The following is a 27,536-nucleotide window of genomic DNA, read 5'->3' on the forward strand; positions in this document are numbered from 1 at the left end:
TACTGGAATGTAATACAGAAATATTTTCTGTAATTTTGTTGAATTTGGTTGTGTCAAAGGACACCAAAAACAATGGAGTTGTGTGACTGCAGGATTGTAGCCACTGTTAGACTTAAGTGATAAGTTCTGAAATCTATAACTGATTATTTAGTGACTCTACATTCTGCAAGTGAATATCTGAAGTAAACCTGGACTGTTTGCTATTGTGAATTGTAACACTGTTTGTTACCAGACACCCATTTAGGAGGAACAAACATACCTACCTTTTTCTCTGCCTTCCCTCCCCCTTACTGCCTGCCTTCCTTTCTGTCTTAGTCCCCCAACCCCCTCTTTCTCCCTCCCTATTTCTCTCCCTTACTTTTTCCCTTCCTCATAATTCTTCTCTCTCTTTGACTCTTCAGAGTCTGCAATGGAAATGTGTTTGCATTCCTGAAATGTGTCTGTTCAAATGATAGCCTCCAATCCAGGGCTGGTATGTGAATAAATGTTCTGTGGATCTCATAATACTCAAATGCAGCTAGCAGAATCAGTAAAATTAATTGATAAACTCTTTAAGAGAGAATAACCTCTAAAGTATTATAGTGCATTTTTGGAGTACACTTTCCTAAAATTGTTGACAGAACACAAAACTCAAGTGAGCATGGTTTTGGGTATAGCTTTTTGAAATCTCTATGAAATAATTTTACTGTTTAGATTATCTCCATTGTGTAATGGTATACATATGGATGCAAAACCTGCTATTTACAGAGCTTCCTGCTCACATTTTGACTATCTTGCTGCCAAAGACTGCTCAGGAAGCTGTTTTTTCTTTTTTCTGTGGACTCTTGTAAGAATTAATGTCAGAGGAAAATGGAAACTTTATGCATAGTTTAGATTGTGATTGAGTGGAAGAGAAAAAGGAAACTCAAATACTCTTTACTCAAAGTGCCTTTTCATTTCTTTCTGGTGTATACCACTTTTGTTTTCCTGTTTTTCAACTTTTAAAGCTGTATTAAAATGCATAAAAACATGATGATAGGAATCTGTAGGAAAATGTCAGGGCTTAATTTTTGTTCACTATGTGTTATACGTTTATATTTCCTTTGGGTGTAGGTATCTTTTTCCATCTTAAGAACCAAACGTGTTACAAAAACAGATGTAGTGAAAATAAGCAAGAGAAGTCTCATTTCCTTTGGTGAACAAAGTTCACAATTAGTTTGAGTGTAATTTTACGCATGTTGTACCCTATCAAGCAGTTTTGTTGACAAAAGCTTGCTTTTTTGGATTTATCACAACTGATAAAAAATCTGTGATGCCAGACAAGAATTTAGCTACATGGAAAAGGGGGAAAGAGTGGGTCAGATGAAATAACATATTCTAGATGTTATTCCTGCCAACAATTAATGGGAAAATTAATTTTATGAAGCTCTGTTTACAGACTGACATCTGGAGGACTTCTCAGCTTGGATCATTTCCAGTGTGTAGATTTATGTACTACTAGTCCTCCTCTTTCCCCATTTTTTCCTTAAATATTTCACTTTTCAGATCTGTACCATTCAGTTAATTGTGAATGAATGTGAATTATTTTGTTACTATGATTTCTTTTAGGATTCAATGTGCATAAAAATGAAAATGCTTGCAAAAACAGACATTCAGTGAATACTTATTGAAATGTATTTAGATATAAAAAAAAAAAACAAAGAGTTCTTTTAACTTAAAGAAATTCTGATCAGAGAAGTCAGAATATAGACCATGAATAGAACTTTTGAAGTATGAAATGGAAAGCTTATAGTCCTGGCATTAAAGGTCTTTTTTTTTCTCTTTTAAAATTTTTTTTCCATATAGCTGTCCTTCTGAGTTGTAAAATGTTTTTGAATCACAAAATCCTGGTCTACCATGGTTTAAATATTATGTTGAGTAGTGTGTACTTGTGCCTTATCCAGTTTCTTTTTCAGTCTAGTGAAATTTTGAAATTTACTTTGAATGTTTCTCTTTCAGTGTGACAATACTTGTAGTGTGGTCTCCTTGTAGTGTGGTCTCCACACCTTTCCTGCTGTGGGAAATCACTGCATGGTGTCCATTGTTATCTTGAGGATGTGTATCTGTGCTGATTGGAGCAAGAAAATAGAATTTCCTGTTAGTTTCATTGGAAGAAGTGGGTACCAATTGTGTTGAGGCAGGCTATGTGTAGATGATGGTCCAGTCATGCGACCCAGCCCTATGCATCTGACCAAGTTAAGGGACATGTTTAACAGATTTGAGTAGCTCCTTCATTTAGAAGGTAGTACTGGTATTAGAAGAGCAAGGTAGAAATGATCCTGTAATCCTCATTGCCTCAAAAAAGGCAAAAGTGTAACTATTATATTGCTTTCTTTTCTGGTTACTTGTTTAAATATTATCACAAAAATCCTAGTGAAATCCTGCCCCTTTGAGAACAAATGCTTTTCTCACAAGAAACGCCTTTATGAAACAACAATATTTAAAAAATAGTTCACAGGAAACAGTTATTGGCATCCTTGCAGAAGTAGCATGTAATTACTACTCTTAATAATACTGCTCTGTGGGTTCTGTCTAAATTTTCTTTTTTTTATAAAATAGTATGTCACTGGTAACATTTCATTTGTAAGTATGGTCAGTAAAATAATTTTATGGAAAAAATTAATTTTACTTTTAATTGTAATAACTTCTGAGGGTATCATGAGAAGTAAACCTCAATTACTCTCTCACATTAAAATCAAAATCATGACATCCTGCTTCCTTTTAATAAGTAGTGTGTTGTAGCTAAGGGTAAATAAACCTTTTCCAACTCTTACTCAGTTACTGTCATGGTTGAAAACTAATGAAATATTTTGGCACCAAAGGCCAGCAGTTGATGTGCTGCTTACAAACGTGCTTTCAGAGCCCAATAGATGAGTACATGGATTTGTTTGCTTGCTAGTGGTGTTCCTGGGGGGGCTGTGAGGAAAAGGGGCAGCTCAGCTGTGTACTGTATCGGCAGTGCACTTACTGTGAGGCCGTCCTTTTGCTGTGGAACAGTGACACATCCTTTAGTGTCCTGACCACAGCTGTTCTGAAAAAAATGTACATCAACCTATTCTGCTGCAAGCTACTCCAGCTGATACTTCTACTACTACTAGATTATACCTCTCTTCATAGTTTAAATATAGGCATTTGAACATATCTGAAGAAAAAGCTCTAAGTAATTGTGTTGTCTAATGAACGGCTCATAAAGCAATATTGAAACATACAAAGATGTTATACCATACATCCTATAATCACTGGAGTAAGGCATGTTATTGGACACTGAATGTGTCCCTGTGTTTCCTTTAATAAAAATACTGTATTTAATAGGCCATCCAAAATATCAGCGTGTAATTCTCTGTGGCAAGCTAAAAATCTTCATAAGGTTTGTTGATTTTGTAAAGTTATTTAATTCACACTTAATTATTTTATTTCAAAAATAGCTCCCAGTAATCTGATCTTTAATAAAAATCACATTATTTTCCATGTTTTATGTGGAACCAGTTTTGCATATTCTGTGGTCTAAATTAATTCAAACTTTTTTCAAGATGACATAAGTAATAGAAAAAATTCATTAAAGCATAATCAGCCTTCTAAACAATGGTAATAGTTTTCTTTAGCAAATGTTTCCTGGAAGTGAAAGTAAAGACTTTTAGTTTTATATGTTCCTGTCAGCTAATTTATTGACTCTTTTCCTCAGTTATGCACCAGTGAATTTGTTTTGTTGCATAAACCCCACATTAAGCATCTTCCATTTTCAACTAGGTGGCTGTGCTACAATCCCAGAGTCTGACCTAGAGGAAAGGACCATTATACCAGGCTCCACAGCCGTGTTTGCCAGTCACGGGCAGACCACAAAGCAGAAATCCAAGCCTGGTAAGAAAAGGAAAATTATGTTATTTCACTTAGAGGCATACAGCTCATCTTTTCAGAGTGCTTGTGGACATATGAAAAAAATGGCATATATTTCAGCTTTCATTGGCATAATTTCTAGCTTTTCTTGCTGCAATAGTACAATGTGTAGGATTCTGAGCTTATCCAGCTTCTTCTGTCAAGAATGGCCCAACTGTAAAGGTCAGTCTTGGAATTAAATAACTTCACAGTTCAAAGGTTTTGTGCTACGTAATACTTGAATGAGATTCTCACAGGTTTTATTCACGATCTCTTCCACAGAGGCAAAATGAAACCAAGGGCATTTTGGTGTAATAAAGGGACTTTTTTTTCCTGTGGTATGGTGGTTACACTTTGTGCCAGCTGATTAAAATACGGTCATTACTTATCTTTTGTGGGGATACTTCCTAGAATTTCAGAAAAATATTATTGGATATAATAAAATGAAATTATACTGGCTATAAAATATGCTGCATACAGTGATGACATATTTTCTGGAAAGACTTCTTGCTGCCGGGAACTGTGATATAGTGTTAACATATTTTAAAAGCAGCACTGTAAAGTACTGCCTTGCAGTTTAATAAAGTGTCTGGTAAATTCTCAGGGTTTGACTATAGCAATTTCACATTTTGCTTACTAAGTTGTACCTTAACACTTCTTTTCCCCTTTCCTTGTCTGATTTTATCCTATAATATTTATTATAAAGTATATTTGAATGTTGCTTGTAAATAAGAAGTCTTCTTTATGGATAGGTGTTAAAGTTAAGGAAAGCAGCTTAGACATTGCAACCAGCAACAGTCAAAAATAAAGTCCTTACACATCTGCAAAACCCAGTCAATTGTCTGTGTAAAAAGCATTCAGCTGCTTGTTTGCCCAACTAACTGTAGTACAGACAGTCAGGGAGTTGGAATAGATAGTTAACTTCAATAGCAGAATTTACATTAGCAAATTTTTAATAGTGGGCAGGAAAGAAGGATATAATGCAGCAATGTATAATAATGCCACAGTGTAACTTAAAAATTATTACCTGCTTACAAAAACAACCTGAAAATCCCCTGAAGACCTACAGCTCTGACTTTTCTAGAGTGCTAATTACCTATGGTCCTTATGGACTTCAGATCATTAGAAGAGAGCCTGTCAAAGTTGACGTAAATATAGTTTAACTTTTGCTGTCTGGCTGTATTAAGTAACCTCCTGGTAATGGAAAAGTATGTCATCTCTCTGATGTAGGATACAATCCTGATAAAATTCCAACTTCAGGCAGCTAGACTAATAAATGACAAACATATGGCAGGTTATTTCTTTGTCTGATGCGCCAGTCTTCTGATCAAGCACATATTTGTTCTTCAGTAAATAGTGTTCTCCTGTATTTAAATAACCTTATTACTGAAAAGACTAGAATGAGTGGAAAAGTGTAGAAATATATTCATGAGCTCCAGAAACAACAGCGTAGAGACCTGCATATCCTAGTGTAGGTCTTAGCCCATGATATAAATTGAGACTTACGTCACGTAGCTGGCTGTTGTTGCTTTGTAACTATAAAAGGCAGAATGAAAACTTTGAAAGCTTTTAAAAAGTCTTCAGGTTTACAGCCATGTGTTATACGAGTGAGTTTAATTCATTCGTGGTAAGAATTGACTGCCATCTGCCAGTTAGTGCTGCAATATAGAAAACACCTAGAATATCTGCCACCAAGCTGTCTGGAAATTCTAATTGCTATGAGTGTAAGAGCCAAGGGAGCTCCTTAAACCTGAAGGTAACAGTAGGCATGAAATCACAGCCTTTCAGTATTTTTCTGTACATGATATTTTTGGACTGAGTTGTTGCTCAGGCACTGCAGACTGCAGCATGACCATGGTGATTACAAAGAGCCCTCAAAGAATATTTTCTGTGTCTTAGGTATCTTTTTATTTAAGTTTGCATTTAATTCTACTGTGTGAAGTAAATGAGAGAGAAAAAAGGACAAAGAGTAAAAGTATGCTTTTTCTTGATATATCTTCCTTCATTTCCTAATGGAGTTCAAGACAGATTTTCGTGATAAGTTGCGAATTGGTTGTTTGATGACCCTAGTGACCTAGTGGGTCATTTCCAACTCAGGATGTTGTGTGATTGTATGATAATGTGTTGTATGAGCTATGCAAAGAACTGAGGGAAATGAGGGACTGAGACCTGGAAGACTGTTCTGTGAGAAACAGTGCTGTAGGGCATCATCCTGTCACAGACTTGCAAGTTATCTCATGTCAAGTATTATACTGAGACTTTCCAGGCACCTGCTAAGCATGTGAGCAAGACTTTTGGCTCTACTTGTAATAGTTACTTAGGAGACCAGAAAATGACATCTACTAGTCATCTACAACTGTGTGCAAGGACAGAATGAATGTGGTTTTAGCCCAATCACAGAGTCTCTTTGGAAGGGGAATTACTGGATTTATGATGTTTCTTTTAATTGCTGAAATAGTTCTCACTGTGTTGTTTTTCTTATTTTTTCTAATCCAAGTATATTGTGATTTCATAGTAGAGAATTGGATCACATTAATATTTGGAAGCTAATGGTATTATTGCGGTTATAGGAGTAGTTTCTTTTAGATGGCTTTTGCTTTGAGTAGGTACAAAATACTCCTTTGAACATTCTCTGTCCCAATGAATGGAAAATATTTCTTTCATTTCTTACCATCTTGAGACATGGAGTCTGTGTGCATTGTATTGGGAGGAATAATGTTAGCATGATAAATCCCTGCTAATTTTGTTCTTGCTATTTTGGTTAGGAGGACAGAGCAGCATATATTGCATATAGACTGCACAAGCCTAGTGGAGAGTTTGTATGTAATTTGAAATTCACTTGTTATGTCTTTACTTCTTCCATGAGCTCTCAGCTATAACACCAGTGCTGACCTCTACTGCAGTCAAAAGTATGAACGTAGTGATTGTAGATTCTGTGTAGGTACTATGGAGTTCCTTTATCTTTTGATGTATTCTTCCTGCTTCACAAATGTACTCTTCCTGCTTCCTTTCTTCTTTACAAATTATAAATTTCTAACCAGAGTTGCATCTGCTTGGGTGATTTGATTTAATGGACAAGTTTTCATGTGTTCTAGAAAGTAACAATTAACAGAGCTTTGCAGAGCTCCACTTCTCAAGCTCTCACTTGTGCTAGAATATTTCTGATGGAATTAATTGAAAATACTGTTTGTCACAAAGAGGTATAAAGAAGTTCTTGTACCTGCAAGCTTTTCAGAGAAATCTCTAAGAAATATGGGAAACTACCTTAAAACAGTGATTAAACTGTGGTGTTGGTGAGCTTTAGGATGTAATAAAAACATATGCATTTATCAGTATATAGTCCTTACAGTAAGTATTTTGAGCTCCGTGTATGCCCTGTGCTACGTGCTACTTACTAGGAAAGAGAACTTCCTAAAACCTTTTTTTTCCAACTAATATTCCTACTGATTATTTTACACAGAAAGGGTCTGGTTGTTTTTTTGTGAGTAAAGAGTTTTATGCTGGTAAATCATGACTAACTTCAGTAAATTGGTGGAAAAGGAGATTAAAAGTTAGTATGAATAAAAGAATATTTGGCTTGAAAAATGTATCTTGTTTTTTTTTAGGGTTTTTTTTTGTGTTTGGTTTTTTTTTTTTTTTTTGTGGGGGGTTTTTTTTTTGGTGTGTGTGAAACCATTGTGGTGATTACATTGCAATTTCCTTACTTGTTCAGGATGTTACAGCACTGGGAGTCAGATTTGTCAAGTGTCATGACATGCAGGTATTGGAATTTTCACAACTTGTAAAGCTTGATTTTCCTGGCAGAATTTTTCACCTAAGATCCCATATCCCACATAAGATCTATCTAAACAACAACAAAAAATCTTTAGTATTTAAGGGAAATATTTGCCTGACTTTGCCATGAAAATTTAGAATAATGTCTCTTCCTGAGAGAGCAGTATGGTTCTTTATTTACATTAATTGTTTAAACACAAATGTTTCTGAGAAGCTACTTATAAGACAAAATATTTGGCATGCGGATTTGCTACTGTGCTTCCACTGTTTTAGTTAAATTCTTTGTATTTGCTGTCATGCAAATATTTAGATGGCTTAAAGATTCAGTTTCAAAGTTTTCATATTCTATGATTATATTTAGTAAATAAACTTCTATAGTTTAATACTCAAAGCATCTAAGATCAAAAACTGTGTCAGCATTTATATATATGATTGGAATAGATTTTTAACTGTGTGTAGTTTGAATCTGGCTTATTATTTTTGATTAGACAGGCACCTATACATAGACGACACTGAGGCTGAGCTATAAATTCCAGTAAAACAAGATATTCTGAGTCAGATTTTAAAAACACCATCCAAAGTTGCACCCAGACATTGTAGAGCTGCATGTCTTTAGTGTATTTTCATTATTTTGTTACTTTTTCTCCAGTATTGAATGGAAATGTTCATGTAGATGTTTTAAGTGCCATTTAAGAGTATATTTTGACTTCACCCTTCTAATCAAAGATTTAATAGCCTAGACAATTTTAGGAACTATTCCATGGTTCCAGCTCAAAAAGATGTTTACTTGCACAAACTTTTTAATAGACAAGATTGAAACTATTTTCCTTTAAAGGGTCCAGAGACACATTTAAATTTATCTATGTGCTTAATTTTTGCTTATGAATACACAGCTGTGTGAAAATGCAAACTAGATCTGCTAAACAGCTCATCAAAAAGTGACGTAATATAAGACGAAATTTTGTGATAGTGTTTCATAGATTTGATTTTAGAAAGGAGTAGAGTACTCTTAAACACTTGGCTTTGTACAAAGAGTTGATAGTAAAGAGGTTTTGGATATGAATTGCTGCCAGCTGTCCACTGAGTCTTTTTATTTTTGTGCTTAACTGTTCTTAATACTGTTTCTTGCCTGTACATGTGAGGAAAGGCATATCCTGGAATTTGTTTTGAAGTAAATTTGCTGTAAAAACTCTAAAGCAGGTCTGTGAAATATTTCTATTTTCTCTCAGGCATATATTGTTTATAGATTGGACTAATAACTGCCCTACATTTTCAACATGCATGTGTAAGGTGCAGATGGCCTTACTACTGTTATTGTAATTATTGTAATTTGCTGCACTATAGAATACTGAGGTTTCTGCCAGTTATAGCAAAAGTACTTGCAATGTACAAAGCAATTCACTTTTCTAGGTTAGACAGTATAATAGGACAGAAATCAATTGTACTACTAACTGTATTGTACATGAGATTAAATAAAAGGGAAATGTTTAAGTTAAGCTAAAGATAATTTTGAAAAAATATCCAGACTGTCTAGAGAGGGATTTCATGCCCATAGTGAACTTCCTAAACAGTCAGCTGAATCAGTCAGTACTGTTTGCAACACAGCCTCTTCATGGCTACAATCTTGAACCTGAATTCTGTCTGAAGTTTGGTTACTACACCCATGGCATGAGTTTTTAAAAAAATTTGTTCTTAAAAAATCATGAAGGCCCAATTAACAGGGCTCATCTGAAGGGCTAATTGTGATGCTGACAGTTTGTGTACAGCTTCGAGCATTTTGACAAGTGAGTTCCAACACAGAGTTTGGTCACTGGCTAACAAAGAATCCTGAATTAGAAACAAGTCTGTCAAAAATGCGTAAACTTGGGATGGCCTCAGGTAAGTGAAAGCTCCTTCAGACCTAATCTCATTAGTTGCTCACTTAAGTATTTCCCACTGATGTATTGTGGTATTATGAGACTAGATCCTTCTTTCTTTCTGTATGGACATTGCTATGCAATAGGAAAGATACCAGGAACCTGCAGCTGGGCCCACTTAATACTTCAAAATTGCTAAGCTAATTGTTTCCACAAGAAAAGGTGCAAAGAAAATCACTGGGTTACAAAAAGCCTATTTTTCTGGAGAGGGTTGAAGAGATTTATGGAGATTTTCTTTTCCACAGAGTCTGTTTTTCTAAAGAGCAGTACAGCTTAAGAGATTAATCTGAGAATTCCTTCATTAAGTCAATACCAAATGAAATATAGTTTCTCTTTTACCAAGAGCTTGTATATGCATCTCCTCTGAAATGTAATATAGCACATGAGAACATAGCAAGTCTTATATATGTTCTATTATTTGCAGATTGTACTATATTATAATGTATATTGCCAACTGCAGTGAGTAGAGATCAGTCTCTGCTTGCCCCATACCAGCAAACCAGTTGTAGTGTTTTACAAAGCACTATATATACCAGTTACAGTGTTTGACAAAATGTTTTCATTCAGAGGTTTAAAAGTCTCTGATTAATTTCTGTGTTTTGTGACTGTCAATGTAACAAAGAACTGAGGTCTACCTTACACTCTGCTTCGTGGGGTGTCTCAGAATTTGCTGTGCCATCACAGGAAAGAGGTAGGAAATGAACAAATCATGGTAGAGACAGTCGTACCCTTTTCCTTCAAATTTGGTGGCTTTAATAGAAAGAATTGTTTGTGTAAAGTGTTCTGTTTTTTAATGAAGAGAGAATCCAAAGGCACTCTTAAAATTATTAGCAAAAGGGTGCTATTGCTGCCCTTAAGGAGCAGAAAAGAGTGATACAAGGCATCACAACATATTCATGGCCATATTCAAAGCTTTCTGGAGTCTATCAAAAAGCCTTTCCTTATTTTTAACAAGACCTGAACATGAGAAATCCTGATGGATAATGGAAAGTAAGGAACACATAAAAGATAGGTTGAGAAGAGAGGGCATGCTAAATATGAATCAAACCCAAAAATAAAATCTAAACACATTTTAGGAATTATGATTAGGTTTGTAGGCAAGAAAGGGAAATTGTAACACAGTGGAAGAAATAAAAAAAAAAACAAAACAGAAGTTTAAAAGCTTTTTTTTGTGACTAGATGCTGGTTTTCATATTTTCTTGGCATTTGTCCTGTATAACTGAGCTTAAGTAGATGATTGTCTGTCACTAGGATTCGTTCATGCACTTGTCTTCTGCAAGTAAAATGGGGAGGAAAGAAACTAGTCAGACTTCTGTTATTTGCTGCTGCCTACTTTACGTATGTGTTGGTGCAAATTAATACTCCATTTTCCTTCTGAGTGTTTATAAGACTTCTTGTGTTGCTTTTGTTTCCTCACACCAGTTATTTCCTCCACTGCATCAAGTGTTGCTGTTTAAAGTGCACACTACAAATATGCCCAGCATTCTGTGTTTTTTCTCATGGATTTGAACTGCTGGCTACTGTTTAGCTCAGGTGAAGTCTTTTTACTGAATACTCAGTAAAACTTGTTTCTCAACACATGTTTATCTACCTAATGCATTACTGGCTTTCCAGTTCTGCAACACAAAGCTTTGTTTTTTTGTTTAACTAGAAAATCATAATTTTTGTACAGAGGATGGATAGCTTTGAATTTTATATATTCTTTGGATTAGTGCATTATTTCTGGCTTCAATTCTTTTGTCATATCTTTGTTGGTTTGTGAGATAGTACACAGATATCTGTGCTACTTTCTTAACGTTATAGAATAGTATCTGTAAAATTTACATTCTGCTGTTGATTCTTTATTTGTGTTAGATATTAACGGTTCCTGTATGTACATGTCAGTCTTTGAGAACTTTAAACATTTCATGCTGTTTTTATTTCTAATGAGGTGTTATTGTTTAAGAGAAAAAAGAGAGAATAAAAGGACAGAGACACTCATCAATATATTATTTGAATATCTGCTCAAAATTCCAAGCCAATAAGAATTTAGATGCTGCCAGGCATATTGAATCCTGCTCAGGTTTTCATAGCCTGAACAACACAATTGGCAGACAGATACTTCTGGCTTCTGCCATCCATCTTTGTATAAAAGAGGTAATTAAATTGGAGGCATTCAGTAGCACAAAACAGAGCCAAGCATTCCACTTTAAGATCTCCTCTACTGCTGAAAACCAGTACCGCAAATTTCAGGAAATCCCAAAAATTTATTGAGCACTCCAAGGAGGAATTTTTCTGATGCAGAAACTTGGAATTGTATCACTTATGTATTATATAAAAGTCAGATTACACTTAAGGGTAAGGGTTACTTTTATCCAAAAACTGTTTCACTACCTTTTTCAGAACCCTGAATTTAATATTTTTGTAATTATTTGATATATCAGGTGAGTATTAGTTGTTTGTTAATTCCAGGCTGAGCCTTTAAAATGGTTTTCCAGGTCTTTTTTTCCAGGTTATACAAAATGCCAAGACTCACTTTATAGCTTGTCAACATTGGCCACCAAATGGAGATTAGCTCTAGATCTTTAGGAACTGTTTGCTGGAAAAAAAATGACATTGTGGAGGTGTTAGAGGTTATTTTCCAAAATATCTTCTTTTAGAAGTAATTTTAGTGTCTTGCACCCCTTTCTCCCCTCACCGTTCCAGAAGGCAGCCATCCATATTATGAGCTAATGGCTTAAACGTTCCTTAGAAAAAGGAAAAAAGGACTGTTTTTGAGATACAGGATTGCATGAAAGCACCTGAAACTGCTAGGATCAGTTCTCTCTCCCTGAGGGCTGACTCTGCAACCCCCTGAAAAATAAGGGATTTGAATGGAAACAGTGATTCTCATTTAAAGAACTGCTGACACGCCTCAAATGAGGGAGCACATTCCCGCATGCTCTTTGTTGGAGAATGTTACTGGAACTGCAAATAGGTTTTCCATGTAATTTTGTGGAAATTATCAGTGCCATTATAAGCCACTTTGGAGTTTTGCTAGAGCTTTGAATTGACACAGAATGAATATTATTGGTAATATGGATGATGTGTATTGCCAGATCAAATAATCTTATTTAAATAATATTATGAATAGTAATGAAATATTTCTGGGGTTGGAATCATAATTTTTCCCTCTTAATTATTGAAGTGAAATAGTCAAAATGCTACTGCACCCTCAAGGTTCTACCACTCACAGCTTTTATATAGAAAAAATGTGATTGCCATGCTTGTACAGGTAGGTGATACTGTGATCTTGGTGTTTATATGTCTCAAAAGAGGCTTCTACCCTAAATCTCAGTAGTCTATTGTAGATAAAAATTCTTCTCACGCTGATGTGCTGGAGCAGTACACATTTTGGCCACGCTGGCTGTAGTCCTTAATACTGGTTACCCAAAATGGACACTGAAATTCTTATTTTACATTTGTATACTGTAGTGTTAAGAGCTCTTCCACAGTTTTTAAATTCTCCACTCACTTCTCCAGAGTGAACATATGCCTAATCCATATTCTACTTTTAAAAGTAATATCCTATGGAGCCCCATCCCTGTGTGCTCTCACAACCATCATAGCTGATGGACTGTCATAAACTTCATGGGTCTTAATTCGTCCTCATTGCCTGTGGTTGTGAGATGCAGCACATGTGACTATGTTGTACCTAATACCCGAATCTATCATATTTTTAACTTTAATCACTGGAGAATTAAATGTAGTAGGTATTGACACTTTGACTAGAGTTAATGCAGATCTTCTGGTGTCTGTTGATCAAGGGCCAGATCAATTGTAATTGTAATGGCAGAATTCAAGAGTCAGGCTTCCAGAACTGATTCAAGTTCACCACACTGATGAGGGTGATTGGATGACTTTGTTAAGGAATGGTTTACTACTCTGGGACCAAACAATATTACACTTAGGAAGATTTCCACAAAAGGGACAAGCAACAGCAGAGCAGTAGCCCTTGTTATTAAAATGAACAGGTCCAACAATGAAGTGCCCCTGAGGTAAGCAGTTATTTTTTCAGCCTCATCAAATATTTATCAGTCATCTCTGCTAAGCACATTCTGTTATTTTGTATTGTACTCCACTGAGTATCTTCTCAGCTGTTTCACCTGTTAGAACAATTATGTCTTCCTGTGGTTGGGTGTCACCTTCACCAATTAAGTATTATGTTTCCAAAAGCAGGATACGAGGCTCGAGTAGGAATGAATGCAAATCTGCGTAAGTGCTGAATTTTCTAATAACTGCTGAAACATACAACCAGATGTACTCCTGCTGCCTGAAGCAGTGCATGAAGCAGGTGTGTCTTCCCAGCCTGTGTTAGTGTAAATACCTGTGCATCAGGGTTTAATAAGCAGTAGGTCAGTGCACAAGGCTGAATAAGTTTAGAATTTTGGAAACACAGGCTGGAAGCAAAAATAGTCTGTATTTCCTAAGGCAGATTTTGTTTTCAAAGTTTGATTCTCTTTTAAAGGGAAAATAGAAAGATGTTCCAAATCCATTCTGTTAATCAAAACAGGATATGATATTTAGAGTGGTGTTAGAGCTAAGTGTGATTCCTTTCATGGTACCCCTAAAAAAAAAAAATTGTGTCATGTTATTTTATGGCTCACTCCGTCACAGGATAAGGTGAACCACAAGAGAAACCCTCTAGTTCCTCAGCTTGCTCAGTTTCTAAATAGAGTAAAAAATTTGTGCCACTGGTAGGCTACATAGCTTTCCAGCTCACTGTGTAGTTACTATCTAGCAAATAAGATACTATTTAATAAAACCTGAACTCTTCATTTAGTTGTCTTTAAAAATATTTTAGGGCCCTTGTCCTGTAGAAGGCCCTTACCTTTTTGTTTGTAATTGAGTTGAACCAGTGATTTATTTTTTTTTAATGTGTTTTGACTCAGAGATGTCATAGGTGTTTTCAGATCTAATACCTTGAGTGTCATGGACAGAGTGATGTTCTTTGTAGCACTGTGCAATACCCCAGTTATGTATAAACACCCTGGAGAATGCTACTTTACAAGTTAGAAGCTAAGTTTATTTTCTGAAAAATAGGCTTAGCAAAATGTTGTAACTTGGATTTTGATGTGATCTCAATCCCATTCAAGAAAACCTTAAATGGTAAAGGTAGGAGTAAGAAATAGTAAAATTATATGCAGTTAGACAGAGTCAGAAGTCTCCTGTGGCTCTATTTATCAAAAAAATTTTGTTCTTTTCTAGCTTTACTGTGTTGTGTATATTCAAACAAATGTTACATTTATTTTCATGTTTATAAGTACTTACAATTTGTCACTTTGAGCTTGGCAACTGCTGTCATTGCTGGTGAGAAAGATGAAAAAGGAGCAAGGTAAGAATGGGGGATAGAAGACAATAGCACAGTAGAAAATATATTAAATGTACCACATCACATGGGTATTAGTTCTCTCCCCTGTAGTCATAATTCAGTAAAGCTTTTGATTGTGAAAAGCATAATTAAAGACATGTGCATGCTTTCCCCTGGGCTGCGCTGCTAGCAGCATTAAACAAGCAATCACTGCAACTGTTCCCTCAGGCCTGTTGCAAAACATGCCTGAAAAGATAACTTCTGCAGACCCTGGGGTAGCTAACTCAAAATTAGACTGGTTGTAGCCAAATGAGCTACAGCCTAGAGTGGGGAAGTTGTCATGGCTTTATCTTCGCATCCTCTCAGCCACCAAGTGTTTCTTTATTCACTGGTGCCAGTACTATTTATAATGACCAGATGGTAAGGCAGCTTTAGAGAGCTGAACATATTGAAATTTCAAGCTGTTTTTTTTCTAACCTTAATCTTTATCCATATACTTAGAACCATCAAAAGGAAAGGTTACTGTCTTGTGTGGTCAGTGAGCTGTAACTGTGTCCACAGCTGCAAAACTGCTGTGGGAGACGTTGGTATGTGCATCACGATGCAGGGAGGAGAGCATGAACGTCCCTGTGGCACAGGCCATAGCTGTATTACACTAAGTATAAAATGTGATTGCCTTCTAGCTTTTGACTTGATCAGCCATCTGAATCATTCACCTCATAGTGGCAGGAGCATAAGTGCTGGGTCAAGGAAAAAAGGAATGGAGAAGCCACAACTGCCCCAGCTTATGTTAGCCTATGCTGTTAGAGTAGCTAAAGCACAATCAAACCCTTAAATAGGAGCACTGAAAAAAGAATCCTTAATGCCAATAGGATATTTTGTGTGCCATGCCTTATTAAGTGTAATTGTAAAGTTATTCTGAGTTCTCTTACCCAATGAACCAGTGCTAGAAGTACTGGTTTATTTTTATGCTGTGGAAGGTGGTTTGTGTATGATGGGGAGCCTCTTCATTCTTGTGTTCACAGTCCATTGTGCCAGAACTCATTTATGATTTTTCCTGGCAATTTTCTCACAGCTCTAAAACTGTGGACACAGGACCTTATCCAACAAAGTTTTTAAGCATATGCACTGCCAAGCATATGTAGTCTCACTGGACTCACAAGGGAGTATAGTAGGCAAAGTGAAAACGCCCTCTGGTCTTTCTATATCAGCTGTACTTGGTCCTCCTTGGAGTAAAATTGGTTGTAAGCCTGAAAAAATGTCATATTAGGACAGCTGCTTCTCCTGTTCTCCTTAGCATTTCCTTGGTTTTGTCAAATGGAGAATAGGTCAAGACTTCATGATGAACATGAAGCTAAGCCAACACATAAATACCCTTGAGCAACAGTTTTAACATTTTGGAATATTTATAGCTAACAGCTAAATTTTAGGATAACAAACTGTTCAAGGTTCTTAATTTTAGAGAAAATACAGTTTTTATTCTGGATGAATTCCAGATGTATGAGCATGGACTAGAGATCAATCTGGAATGGTCGAAAATTAAATACTATTCTTTCTTTTCTTTTCCATTTTTAATAGGACTTTTCAGAGAGGCTATTTGATAAACACAGTATAATAATGTGTAATAACAAAAAATGGGACTAAAAAAATTGCATTTCTTTTGCTTTCTAAAGAACTGTTTTGACAGTTATGCACTGACTAAAAGTCATGTGTCACATCCTGTATTTCAGTTTCTTTTCTGGATCCTCAGTATTTGATATTTACCATCCTGTAATACCCCATGGCCTATATTGTATTCTCTAATGCAAAGACAAACTCGAAAACATAGGCTGTTTAGCCAAAACTGATTCCTTTTCTCATTAAATGATAACTCTTAAGGCCTGTATTTCAGATCTGTTTTTTTCTGTTGGTCAGCTTTGTTTTGAAGTTTTGTCCCTTCTGCTCCCACTTTCTTCTTTTTATTCTCCAAACTCGGAGTAATTTTTCTTACTGGAGATTATTCAGTTATTTTCAATGCTCAGTTTGTAATATTCAGTAGAGTTGCTGAAGGTTTTAGCAGTTATTGGTAGATATGAAGGTGAAGGTGATCAGGACTGCTGGATTTTCTGTCCAGATACGATGGCTGCTCTGTAGTTCTGTGATTTTTGTAGGGTGGATTTCATTCAGAAGAATTAGGTAACCATTTCTTAGTGTGTTACGTGTTCCTGAATTGTAAAGCACAATCATAGATGGCATGTAAAACTTACTATATTACATTTAGAGAAAGGTAGTTGAAATAAATACAAGATTTCAGTAGTTTGCTCAGTGATTAAAGTATGTTTTTCCCTAACTGAATTTTGTCTTACCTGTATTTACTATCCATTTGTTTCTTCTTTCAAGTTTGGGGTCATTTCTTAGGCAGTTTAGGTCAATGGCTCTCAGGGTTCCTTCCAGAGCTGAGCATTGTCTCTCAGTTCTTATTGCTCAAAGGAATGATTCTCTGTCAGGTTCATTCCTGAACTTCTCCAGAAGTGTGAATGAGTACTAATTGTTACTAACAGGAATTTACATAGGCAGCTACAACTAAGGCAACAAAGGTGTTGCCTCAAACTATTCCAGAAGCACACCTCTCAGGTTTGTGTGTGAAGCTGATTTTGTTTCCTCTTAAAATCAGATTCTTGGTTATTTGCAGAATCACAGAGGAGAGATGAGAGAAATATATAATACAATTGTAATAAATAATCAAAAAGTAGCACCTGAAATAATAAGTATCAATGCAAGTCAGTCTAGAAAACCAGAAAGGATTTCCAGACTTATTTCTGTAAAACAGTAGGAAAGCATTTGTGGGAAAGATGGTAACAACTGAAGTTTATATAGGGAATTTAAAAATTAATATGAGATAAAATAGGTATTGTAAGCAATTTTCTAATTCTCAAAGTCATCTACCTAAATCATTATTTCAAACACAAATGATTTTTTTTTTCAACAGTTATTTGGTCTTGGAATTATCTGGAATTATCTGTGGTTTCAGTACTTCTCAAAGTTGTCATCTTCCAGGGGTTACCTGTTGAATGCCCTGTAGTTGTGGAAGAAATAGCACATAAAGTTTTGTTTGTTTGTTTGTTCTTTTAATTGCATAAAGCATCCTGAATGCTAATGTCTCTAATTTTCAGAGTAGCAGCTGTGAGACATACTTGGTGCTTATGTCCCAAAAGAAGGTGGAGGGGGCTCTTTCTTAACTCCCAGTGAAATATTCTGTTAACTCTTGAAAAGCAGGTCTTTCATACTTCTCACCATTATCTACTTGCACAGAAGAATAGAAGTTGGATTTGAGTTTCTGAGGTACGTTTTTAAAGCCATTTTAGGTTTATGGACTGTGATTTTACTTTATATGTACTGTTGTCCATATTGCATATCCATGGTGATGTGCTTTGTTCTCTATTTTTACAGCAAATGGGATGAGTTTTAAAACCTGCAATATACATTAAGCAATGCTTGTTGCCTGATTTTGTCATAAGTAACAGTTTCAGGGGAGGCTATTCTTGGCAGGCACTGCTTGAAGTAGAATCAACAGGCTCATCATGATAGAGATCCCAAGAGATCTTCTCTCTTTGTACAGGTACAAAATAACTGACAAAACTTTCCATAAGAATTTCTGTACAGACATTCCTTTGTTTTGTGAACCTCTTTTCTCCCAGAAAAATAGCTATCTTTCCTATGTGTTCATATCCATTTGACCTGTCATATGACACCTCTTTTCCACCTGCCATTCCAGTAGAAACTAGAATCATTATTTTTGAGTTGTTCTGGCAAGAGGAAATTTGCCTCATGTTGAGATGAATTTGAGAAATTTGTAAAAAATTTGCTTTGATTTGCAGCATAGATTTACAGTCAACAGGAAAAGGAATGTCTTGGTGATAGACTCACCTTTGCTGAAGTGACAGAATAATTCTGTTACTGGGACACTGATAAGCAAACTGATTTGTCAGGCATTCTGATGATATAAACATTTGCACTGGACAAGTCATTTTGGCATAGACTCAAATCTTTTCTCTTGCCAACTAAGGCTGGGCATATGAATTTTGTTTAAGGGTAGTGTGCATTCAGGTAAGATGAGAAACAGTCTATCATGTTGTGACCAAAGGAGCTTTAGTAAAGGTCAATGTGCTGAATAGTGATGCTTTAAAATTATTTGATCATAAATTTATACAGAGATAAAATATATTGAACATTTATGAAGTCCAGTTTTTTAAAGACTGAACAGACTCTGAATCAATTTTCAGTTTGCTTAAGTCTTGTCCTGTATAACAGCTGCCTGACAGCAACACTTGGTTTATCTTGGGCCAGTGAGGGATAACGTTATATGGAAGTATTTTTCAAAACATAAGAACAATTCAGTTAAAATTTTAATTTTAATAACAAAATGGAGAAAAATATCTTCAAGTGTGTGCTCCCCTACACTCCCATTCAGAAAAGTGTGTTAAGATAGAGCTCCATTACAAATTTGGTATTCTACTCTTTATTTCTTCCATGCTGTCCCATATCATTAGCATGGTTTTAGATATGTGTTAATGACTAGGTATTTAAGAGAAAAGGCAACAAATGGTAGCCTAGTACCTGCAGGACATTTAGCAGGAGTGTAAATACAGGACCACCAACAATGGAAATGCAATATCAAACACAAGTAGTACAGTTTTGTTTGAGTATAACTGATTATATTAATCCAACACAAAAAGGGTACCAATAGGAAAATATTAAGTTTTCCACCTTTGAAGAATATGCAGAGATCTGTACTATGCTTCAATGGTGCACTTGAAACCTGAAAGTATGTTTAGCCAAGTGCATTGTTAAGAATGTGGTAAAATAAAGAAAACAATGCTAAATGTGTGTAAGGCACTCCTTATGCTTAATGTGACTTGAAATACGTGACCCGCTACATATGTCCCTTAAATTCTACTGAGCTCACTGCAGTGGAATGAGGCAAAGTGGCCAGTATCTTGTATTTCATTCATTAAAACTTTAAACAAAAACGTCTTGCTAAATTATGAACATTTTAAATCTCTTCTGGAATGAACTGAGTTATTTTAGGTATAATTTATTATTTGAAGGTTTGTGCCTGTGTAGTTTTGAATTCAGCATCAGGATCTGTATAAGATTTATGTAGAGCTACTCATATTTAATTGGAATGTTTATCCAAATATTCAGGTTATTTACTTAATCTATTAGACTTGGAAAGAAGCAGACTTTTGTCTTCTCCAAAGGTCAAACCTACTAGATACCTAGCATTTTAAAAAGACAAAAATGGAAGATAAATTTCTACTGTCTCAAGTGAATCCATAGGTCAGGGTTTTGTTACACTGACTTCACTATTCAGTATAGCAAAAGTAGATGACATAATATTTTCTTAAATTATTTTTAATATTGCTATTGTAACACCAATATATTCAAGATCATTCATACCACTGATAGGTTGTCTTTTAAATTAAATGCATTTTGCATCAAGCACAAAGAGCTATATTTTGACTAGTCACTTTGGGCCCCTAAGAAAGTGTTTCAATATATGGAAACACAGGCTGAGCTTATGTTCAAACATCATCATTCATTCCACCTACATTAGCAGCTTTTGAATAGTTAGTGAAGAAAACTGTTTCCTCTAAAGTACTAGTGAAGATACCCATATCTACCTATATCTTTCCATGGATTTTTTTGGAGCTTACCCGGGTGTCTGAATGCTGTGCAGGGGGCCACATGGCACTGGGGGCAGCTCTACTAGGTTCAGGAATTCAGTGCCTTTGCTTTGGAACTTCTCATGCCATGCTTGCACATTTTGCTAGTCCCACCCCAAGCAGTTCTATCAGCCACTTCTCTGTGCAGCTGCAAAAGTGTTTGTGTCAGTCCTGGAAAGTTAAATTATGAGGGTTGGAAGAGTGCCGTTGCCTATTTCGGAATGAGTATTGTTTATGCTCTTTGACTACATTTGTAGAAGTGTTGCATCAGCAGGTTTTCTCTCTGCTTGGGCCTGTGGAGACCAAGAGCTCTTAAGTTCAGATTCCAAAGAGCAGGAATGAGTAACAGGTCCAGTGCAGTTTGTACAGTTTATGCTGCAGTACTTTAAAGCAAGTGCGTGTGACAGAAGGCATAATTTGTGGTCTAAAAAGTGATTGTAATGGCTGTGGTGAGCAGTGCAGGGCAAAAACCACTCAACATTTGTGGGAAGAAACAGTTTGTATGGAGAGCTTGACATTCACGCTACCTATATTTCAGGGTGTTTCACTTCCGACTCTCTAATCTGGTCCAATGGACTCCATTAGTGGTTGGAGTACATTTTCTAGCAGTGCTCCATCTAAAAGGTCTCTCAGCTGTATTCTTTTAGTTCTGTGATACATGGACCACAGTACAGAAAGTGGGGATGACTCCAAAAGCTCACTTGTGTTCCAAGTTGAAGTTGTAATGTAGATGCAACAATATGTCACTGCTAGTGGCAACAGAATTAACTGAACATGCTATTCAATTTTTACCCATATTTGAATAAAGTGTTTCAGTAATTGTTTTTTGATTATAAACTATTCAAATTCTTTATATGGCATTTAGGCTTTAAATGAAGTATTTTCATATGGCAATTGGAATTGTTTTCATCTAGAACATTTGTCCTTCTGTTTCTATTTTTTGAGTAGTTCCTGTTATGGATCACTCAGATATTGATTGTATTTAAATGTATTCCCACATTCAAGTAAAAATTGAAAAGTATATTTAAATCTCTAATCTCCCTCTTCTTACCAACATACCTACAGCTTTCCCCCACCCTAGTTGGAATAGAAAATGTTGCTGCATTGTGACATACAACTTAAAGGATTTTTTCTTAGTGCATCTATCCCTACTTTATACTGTTATTAGTTGATTTTGTGTGGAAATTTAGATCAATAAGAGTTAAAAAAATTTGAACATCCTTATCTGGTAAGGGCTATCTCACTGTGTGAAGAACTGGCCAAATGTGTCTTTATCAGTGGATTGAAACATAAGCCGAATGTTGAAGTACCTGAGAGATACCTGCAATATGATCCATGATCAACTTTTGCAAAACTACAAGTATGCTTTTTTGATAAAAATGTACTTCTGACTGTCTTGGATGCTGGTTTAGTTTGCCTTTTACTACTGTCCAGGACTACGCCGTTGCAAGGCAATGAAACAGACTTTGCAAAATTGATCAGATTTTCATTCTGTTTTGTGGATACATGGTTAAGTTGGTCTTCATGTAGCAGTCACAATTACATTTGCCATTCATTAGGTGCATCTTTCATATAAGCAGAATAAAAGTTAACTGGATTGAGTGCTGTGCAGTCTTTTAAATTGACAAACCTTTCTATAAATCCATAAATAACAGTATTCAGGAGATAATGAAATTTTAGAATTCTTCTAGTCTGAGAGTTTCACTGTAGTCAAATATCACAGGACGTTTTGAAAGTCTCAATATAATTTTGAAACTAGCTCTTAACTTTATTGCTCAGGTGCAAAATTTTGCAGTCAGTTTACACTTATCCATCAATGAAGTAAACCTTTAATAACATGCTTAGCACACTTCAGGATCTGTGTACTGTTTAAGAAAGAATGGCTTACTCAATACTTGCCAAATAGATAGACAATTGGATTTTCATGTGGTTGGGATTTTTTCAAGGGTTCTTATTAGAAAACACATTTTTTTCGATACTAGATTCCTGTAAAAGGCTATTGTTTTTGTGACCAGCTTGAAGTTTGATATGACTTGACGACCTTTATCCTTTATATCAAAACTTCCTCTGTACATAAGGTCAGTCTAAAAGTGTTTGCCATAACCACTTTTCTTATCCTTGCTGCCTCTTTAGACTATTAACTGTACTTTTCTCAGTCTCATTTAAACTTATTTCTATGGAGAAAGGAAAAATACAGCTGTACCTTATTAAGTTTATGCATCCAAACCCTTCTGATTCAAACACATTTCCTTTAGACAGAAACTGACTTGGGAAAAAGTGCTTCTTTGAGGGCACTTTCCCTTTAATTATTGCTGGTCTGACAAGCAAAACCTTTTCTCAGAAGAATGATGTACAAGGGTTGAATTTCTTTTCCCTCACCTTTTTCTTAACTGAGTTGAAATTTTGTTTAATTTTATATTCTCTCATCTAGTTCTGCAAGGTAAAAAAAGAGACATAATTAAAAAAAAAGTAAAAAAAAGTCTTGAAAATTCATTATAAGAGCTTTTAGGATCAACTATGTATTTGTAGTCTCTTCTAGTTTCACTATTTGTATATATGTTTTTAATATTACACATTTAATATTCGAATGTTATAGAAAAATTGTGTGCTTGTTTTGGGCCCTGTTCATAAAGGTATGACAATAAGTTAGTGTATAAAGCAGTGGTGCTATTCATAGATAGGTGGTTTGCAGAACTGAGGCCTGAGCTAGTTCTGATCTTTTTAGTTTGTCCAGTAAATATTTATCTCTACTTTTTGGTTTAAATGTAGAAGTATTTTGAAGCTAAAGCACTTCATAGCCACTAGAGAGCTGTGCTCTTAAAGTGTTTTGTTGTAACTGTTTTGAATTGCAGCATTCATTATTGTTCTTATGCAATTTACCAGGAGTCTGTGGCTCTCCATTATGTTTTAGTGAAATATATATAAAACTATTTTTTTTAAATGAGGTGTAGGACAAACCCTGATTTTTTTAAAGTGTTCTTGTAGTTTAATTTCATTGTAAGTCAATATGTGAAAAGTAAATTATCCTCTCTACATAAAAAACCCGTATCTCTTGTCTGTGCTTCCTTTTGTCCATCTTCAGTTATTGTAAGGAGTGCTATAAATTGCACTGATTCACAGGCTTAACATGGGCAGAATTTTAAAGACCTGGGTCAAGAAAATACCCAGAAAGGAAAAAGCAACCAAATTGACTTGATAATTGGCTCCACCATAAAACTTCATGGTTTTGATTCAACAGAAATGTGGGGGTAGTTACAGAGAGAGGGGTTCTTTGCTCTACTTCCACTTTACATTGTTCAGGTTGGATGACTTCATGTGACTTGTCCACAGGCTTCTGAAAGGAAAAAAAAGAAAACATATCATGGCTTTATAAATTTGGTGGCTTTAAAGAAGAGCACATTAGGTCTGTGCTGGTGTAGTCCAAAGTGATTTAATAACTTGATCCACAGAACAGGGAAACCTCAATTAGAGTTTTGTTTTAATCAAATTTGTGGATTCATTTGGCTCACTTGGATCAGATCTGTCTAATTATAAAGCTATCTGGGAGATGAAAAGCATAACTGTTACTGATGAACCTCCTACAAGTCCTTTCATTTTAAATTATTTTCTTTGTTTCATTCTAACAGAAAATTTCATTCTAACAGAAAAGCCCTTGGGTGCTGAAGTACAAGGATTAGTTGCTTTGCAATCTCAGAGAAAGTATGAAGAACTCTTTTTTATGTTTTTTTTTTTTTTACTTCTTCTTACCCTAAGGGGTTGTTTTTGAAAGATGACCTATAATTTTGTAAGCACAAATTTATTTTTGCTGTTTAATTGCAAAGCCATATTTTGGGATTTAGTCACCTACTCGCTTGATTGCACCTGCCTACTAGGTAGTTAGATGACTAACCCCCTTAATTTGATTCTCCAGTTAATTGCAAAAAAGAACTCTATTAGAGTGAAATAGTGAGGATTGAAGTAAAAATAAAAAATGGTGCTAGATTTTCTTCCTCTGATATTTTTCTAAAACGCAGTGTAAGGTTGTTTACCAAGATTTTATTGCTGTCTCCTCTGGCTGTAGCCTTGACGAAATTTAATTTTATTAGTAGATTTCACTGACGTACTGTTTTCTGACATTTCTTATTTTGACTGATAATGGTGTATGAAAAGGTCTCTCTGTGTGGCATATTTAACTGTGGTGGAATTTTACTTTCCATTTGTATTCACATATTTTTGTTTTCTGTCATACAGGTGGTATGTTGAGTGGAATAAATGGTTGCAGTGATATTTTCAAAGTTGCAGTCACTATTTTACTGGTGTGTTTAATACATGTTGGAAACATGTCTTTTTTTAAAAAAGGGACCAGCTTGTCTTCAGTGCTCCTGATTCATAACCCATTATGTCCCACACTAAACATAGCCTTGCTCATTTATGCTGATTTCATTCCAGGAATGTGTTGTGTAACAGCTGGCAGTGCACAACCAGAGGCGTCATCCCAAGTGCCTGCAAATTATTTCAGCAGAGGCTGTAGTCTCTTAGTACCTTGCATGCAGTGACTGGCACTTTCCAACTTATGGCACCCACTGGCTGTCCTCATATCCTCATGCTTTTATATCATCTATTAGCATGGTGCCGAGCCAAAATTTTAAATGCTTTGTATTCTTCTTGTTTATGTATGTTTGTTGCTGTTATTTAAGTAAGCAGGAAGGGAGTTTCTTCTGAGTATGGAAGCAGCAACAAACTCTATATCTTCAACTTTCTGCCAGAATTACTTTTCTTCTATTGCCTTTCTCAGTTTTCTTCCTCTGAAACTGTATACCAGATTATTGCTCACTGGGCTGTTTGAATGACAATTGCTGGCTTTTACGTACGTACGCAATACCGTGAGTAGTGAAGGTGGAGGCTGCAATTACAAATAAACATTCACTGAGATACCATACAAAATTTCTTCCTGAGGAAAGTTGTTGGTTTTTCTTTTTTTTTTTTTTTTTTGAAGTGCTGTTACTGTATAGTGTACTGTATAGTACTATACTCCTCAACAAAACCGTCATGAAATGATACAGTTGACAATAATTATTTTTCAAGAACAACTTAGGTTTTTATTTTTACAGAAGTTATGTGGTAGTTTATCTGTCTATTGTACTACATAGTAGTAAAATATCTTTTCATGGTGATGTATTGTACTGAAATTGATTTCACAGTGTCTGTTTTCTAAAGGCAAGATTGGAAACACCTGTCTTGGTGTTTAAAATAGGACTTAGAAGATGTGGACAAAATTCCTAAGAAAACAGTGGTGAGCTCATGCTCTACTTTAGCCTTAGAGATGCCCTGAATGCACTAAGAAAGTCTGTTTTCAGTCTGGGACTGAAAGTTCCCTTATTTCACTACCTCTCACCAAGTAAGGGGGGGATATGTCTGAAGATTCCTGGAATTGTGTTCTTCGAGCATTATTAAAATACACCCACAATGTCTGCTTCAGAGCACAACTCAGCATAACAGCTACACATACTCAAAATCAAGAGAGGTTTTTGACAAAGATACAATGGCTGTCTTCAGTGGAGACTTCTGTGCTTGATCCATTCTAACTGGAGAATCTTGGTAGGCAGTCATGCTTTTGATAAAGAAGAGAGATGAAGTTCCAACCCATGTAATTATAATATTTCCTACTTGCTGTCCTTATTTGCTCTAAATGCAGCTTTTTTGGGGTTTTGGGCCCTTTACTTTGAAGATATTTTGCTGTGTCCATAGACTGTGTTAGGCAAGTGACCAGGACTGCAGTTTGGAATCAAATGTCTGATTCTTAGGTATTTCAGCCTTTAACTCAGAGATTCCTGAGAAGGTACTTCTCGATCTCTCCCTTAATTCCAGTTCACCTTTTGGCACATTAGCCATCCAGTCTGCAGAATCAAACACAGACTAAATTAAACTGTTATGTTGTTGCCTCTTGTTTTTCCAGCCTGATTTTCATATCCAGGTTTTCAAGTACACTTAGGGACCTAATTTCCCCTGGATTTGAGTTTGTCCTGCATGTGCATGTGAATGCATATGTTGATGGAAATTTTGGAAAGGATCTGAATGCCAAGCAGATAGATAATTAGTTCTAAGGAAGGGAAGGATACAGACAAACAGCTCTGAGGTCTCTATTGAAGGTGTCAAGGAATAAAAGAGAGGTAGATGAATACAACTGGGGCCACGGAAAAGAACAGTGAGGTCAAGAGGATTCATCTGGGGGGGAAAAATGTGAAAAAAATGTAGCCCATATGGATTTCTTTTAGCTGCTTTTCCATTGCCGAGTTCTGCCTTGTTTTGGTTTATAATGATTTTTCCAAGTACAACATACTTAAAAATAAATCACTGTTTTCATCAGAGTTTATGCACTTGCAATTCTGATTCTGTTTTTAAAGTGCAGCTGTTGAGAATCACTCAAGATAGCTTACATTTCTTTGTGTTTCCCCTGATAAGTTATAGTTAGTTTTTTTTTTTTTGCCTGCTATTTCTCACACAATGTCAGAATTAGACTTGTAAAAACAATTAAAATGGAGTTGACAAGCAGAACTAATAATTCTTGTGGGTTTTAATGCATTTTTAAAACATTTTGGGCTTATTTCAGATTCAGTTTTTAGGTTAACTGATCTGCTCCCTGAAAAGTAGCCTGTAGACTTAGGCTCAAGACACTAGAAGATTCTATGGTCATATATAATAATATTCTGTGGGAAAAAAACCCCATTGACTATACTTCAGGATTAAAACGAGTCCATTACAGAAATAGATAACTATTTTTAAGAACTCTCTGTGAAGCAGCATGAATTAGCTTGAAGGTAGTGATCCTGCCCATGTACAACTCAATTGAAGGGCTTGTTAAAATTTTTCTAGCAGCTAAAACTATGCATTTGATGCATTAAACCCACAGTAAAAACCTTTCTGTAACTCTCAATGCATATG

At 35.6% G+C, this 27,536-nt stretch overlaps 1 protein-coding gene across 5 annotated transcripts in view; it reads left to right on the plus strand.

Moving 5' to 3' along the window:
- Nucleotides 1-27,536, plus strand: part of BBS9 (Bardet-Biedl syndrome 9) — a 292,130-nt gene that overhangs the window by 163,375 nt on the left and 101,219 nt on the right. For 4 of the 5 annotated variants that reach the window (XR_012054621.1, XR_012054622.1, XM_032747134.3 and 1 more), the window contains exon 22: nt 3,766-3,876. The exons of the other annotated variant lie outside the window; for it this stretch is intronic. Coding sequence is in view for 2 of the 4 variants with exons in the window: in XM_032747134.3 (XP_032603025.3) it covers nt 3,766-3,876 (111 nt within the window). In the remaining 2 variants the exon portion in view is untranslated. The remainder of the gene's footprint in view (nt 1-3,765; nt 3,877-27,536) is intronic. 5 annotated transcript variants of the gene reach the window in all.

The sequence above is a fragment of the Taeniopygia guttata genome, chromosome 2 (genome assembly GCF_048771995.1).
Source record: "Taeniopygia guttata chromosome 2, bTaeGut7.mat, whole genome shotgun sequence".
In the NCBI taxonomy this organism is placed as follows: domain Eukaryota; kingdom Metazoa; phylum Chordata; class Aves; order Passeriformes; family Estrildidae; genus Taeniopygia; species Taeniopygia guttata.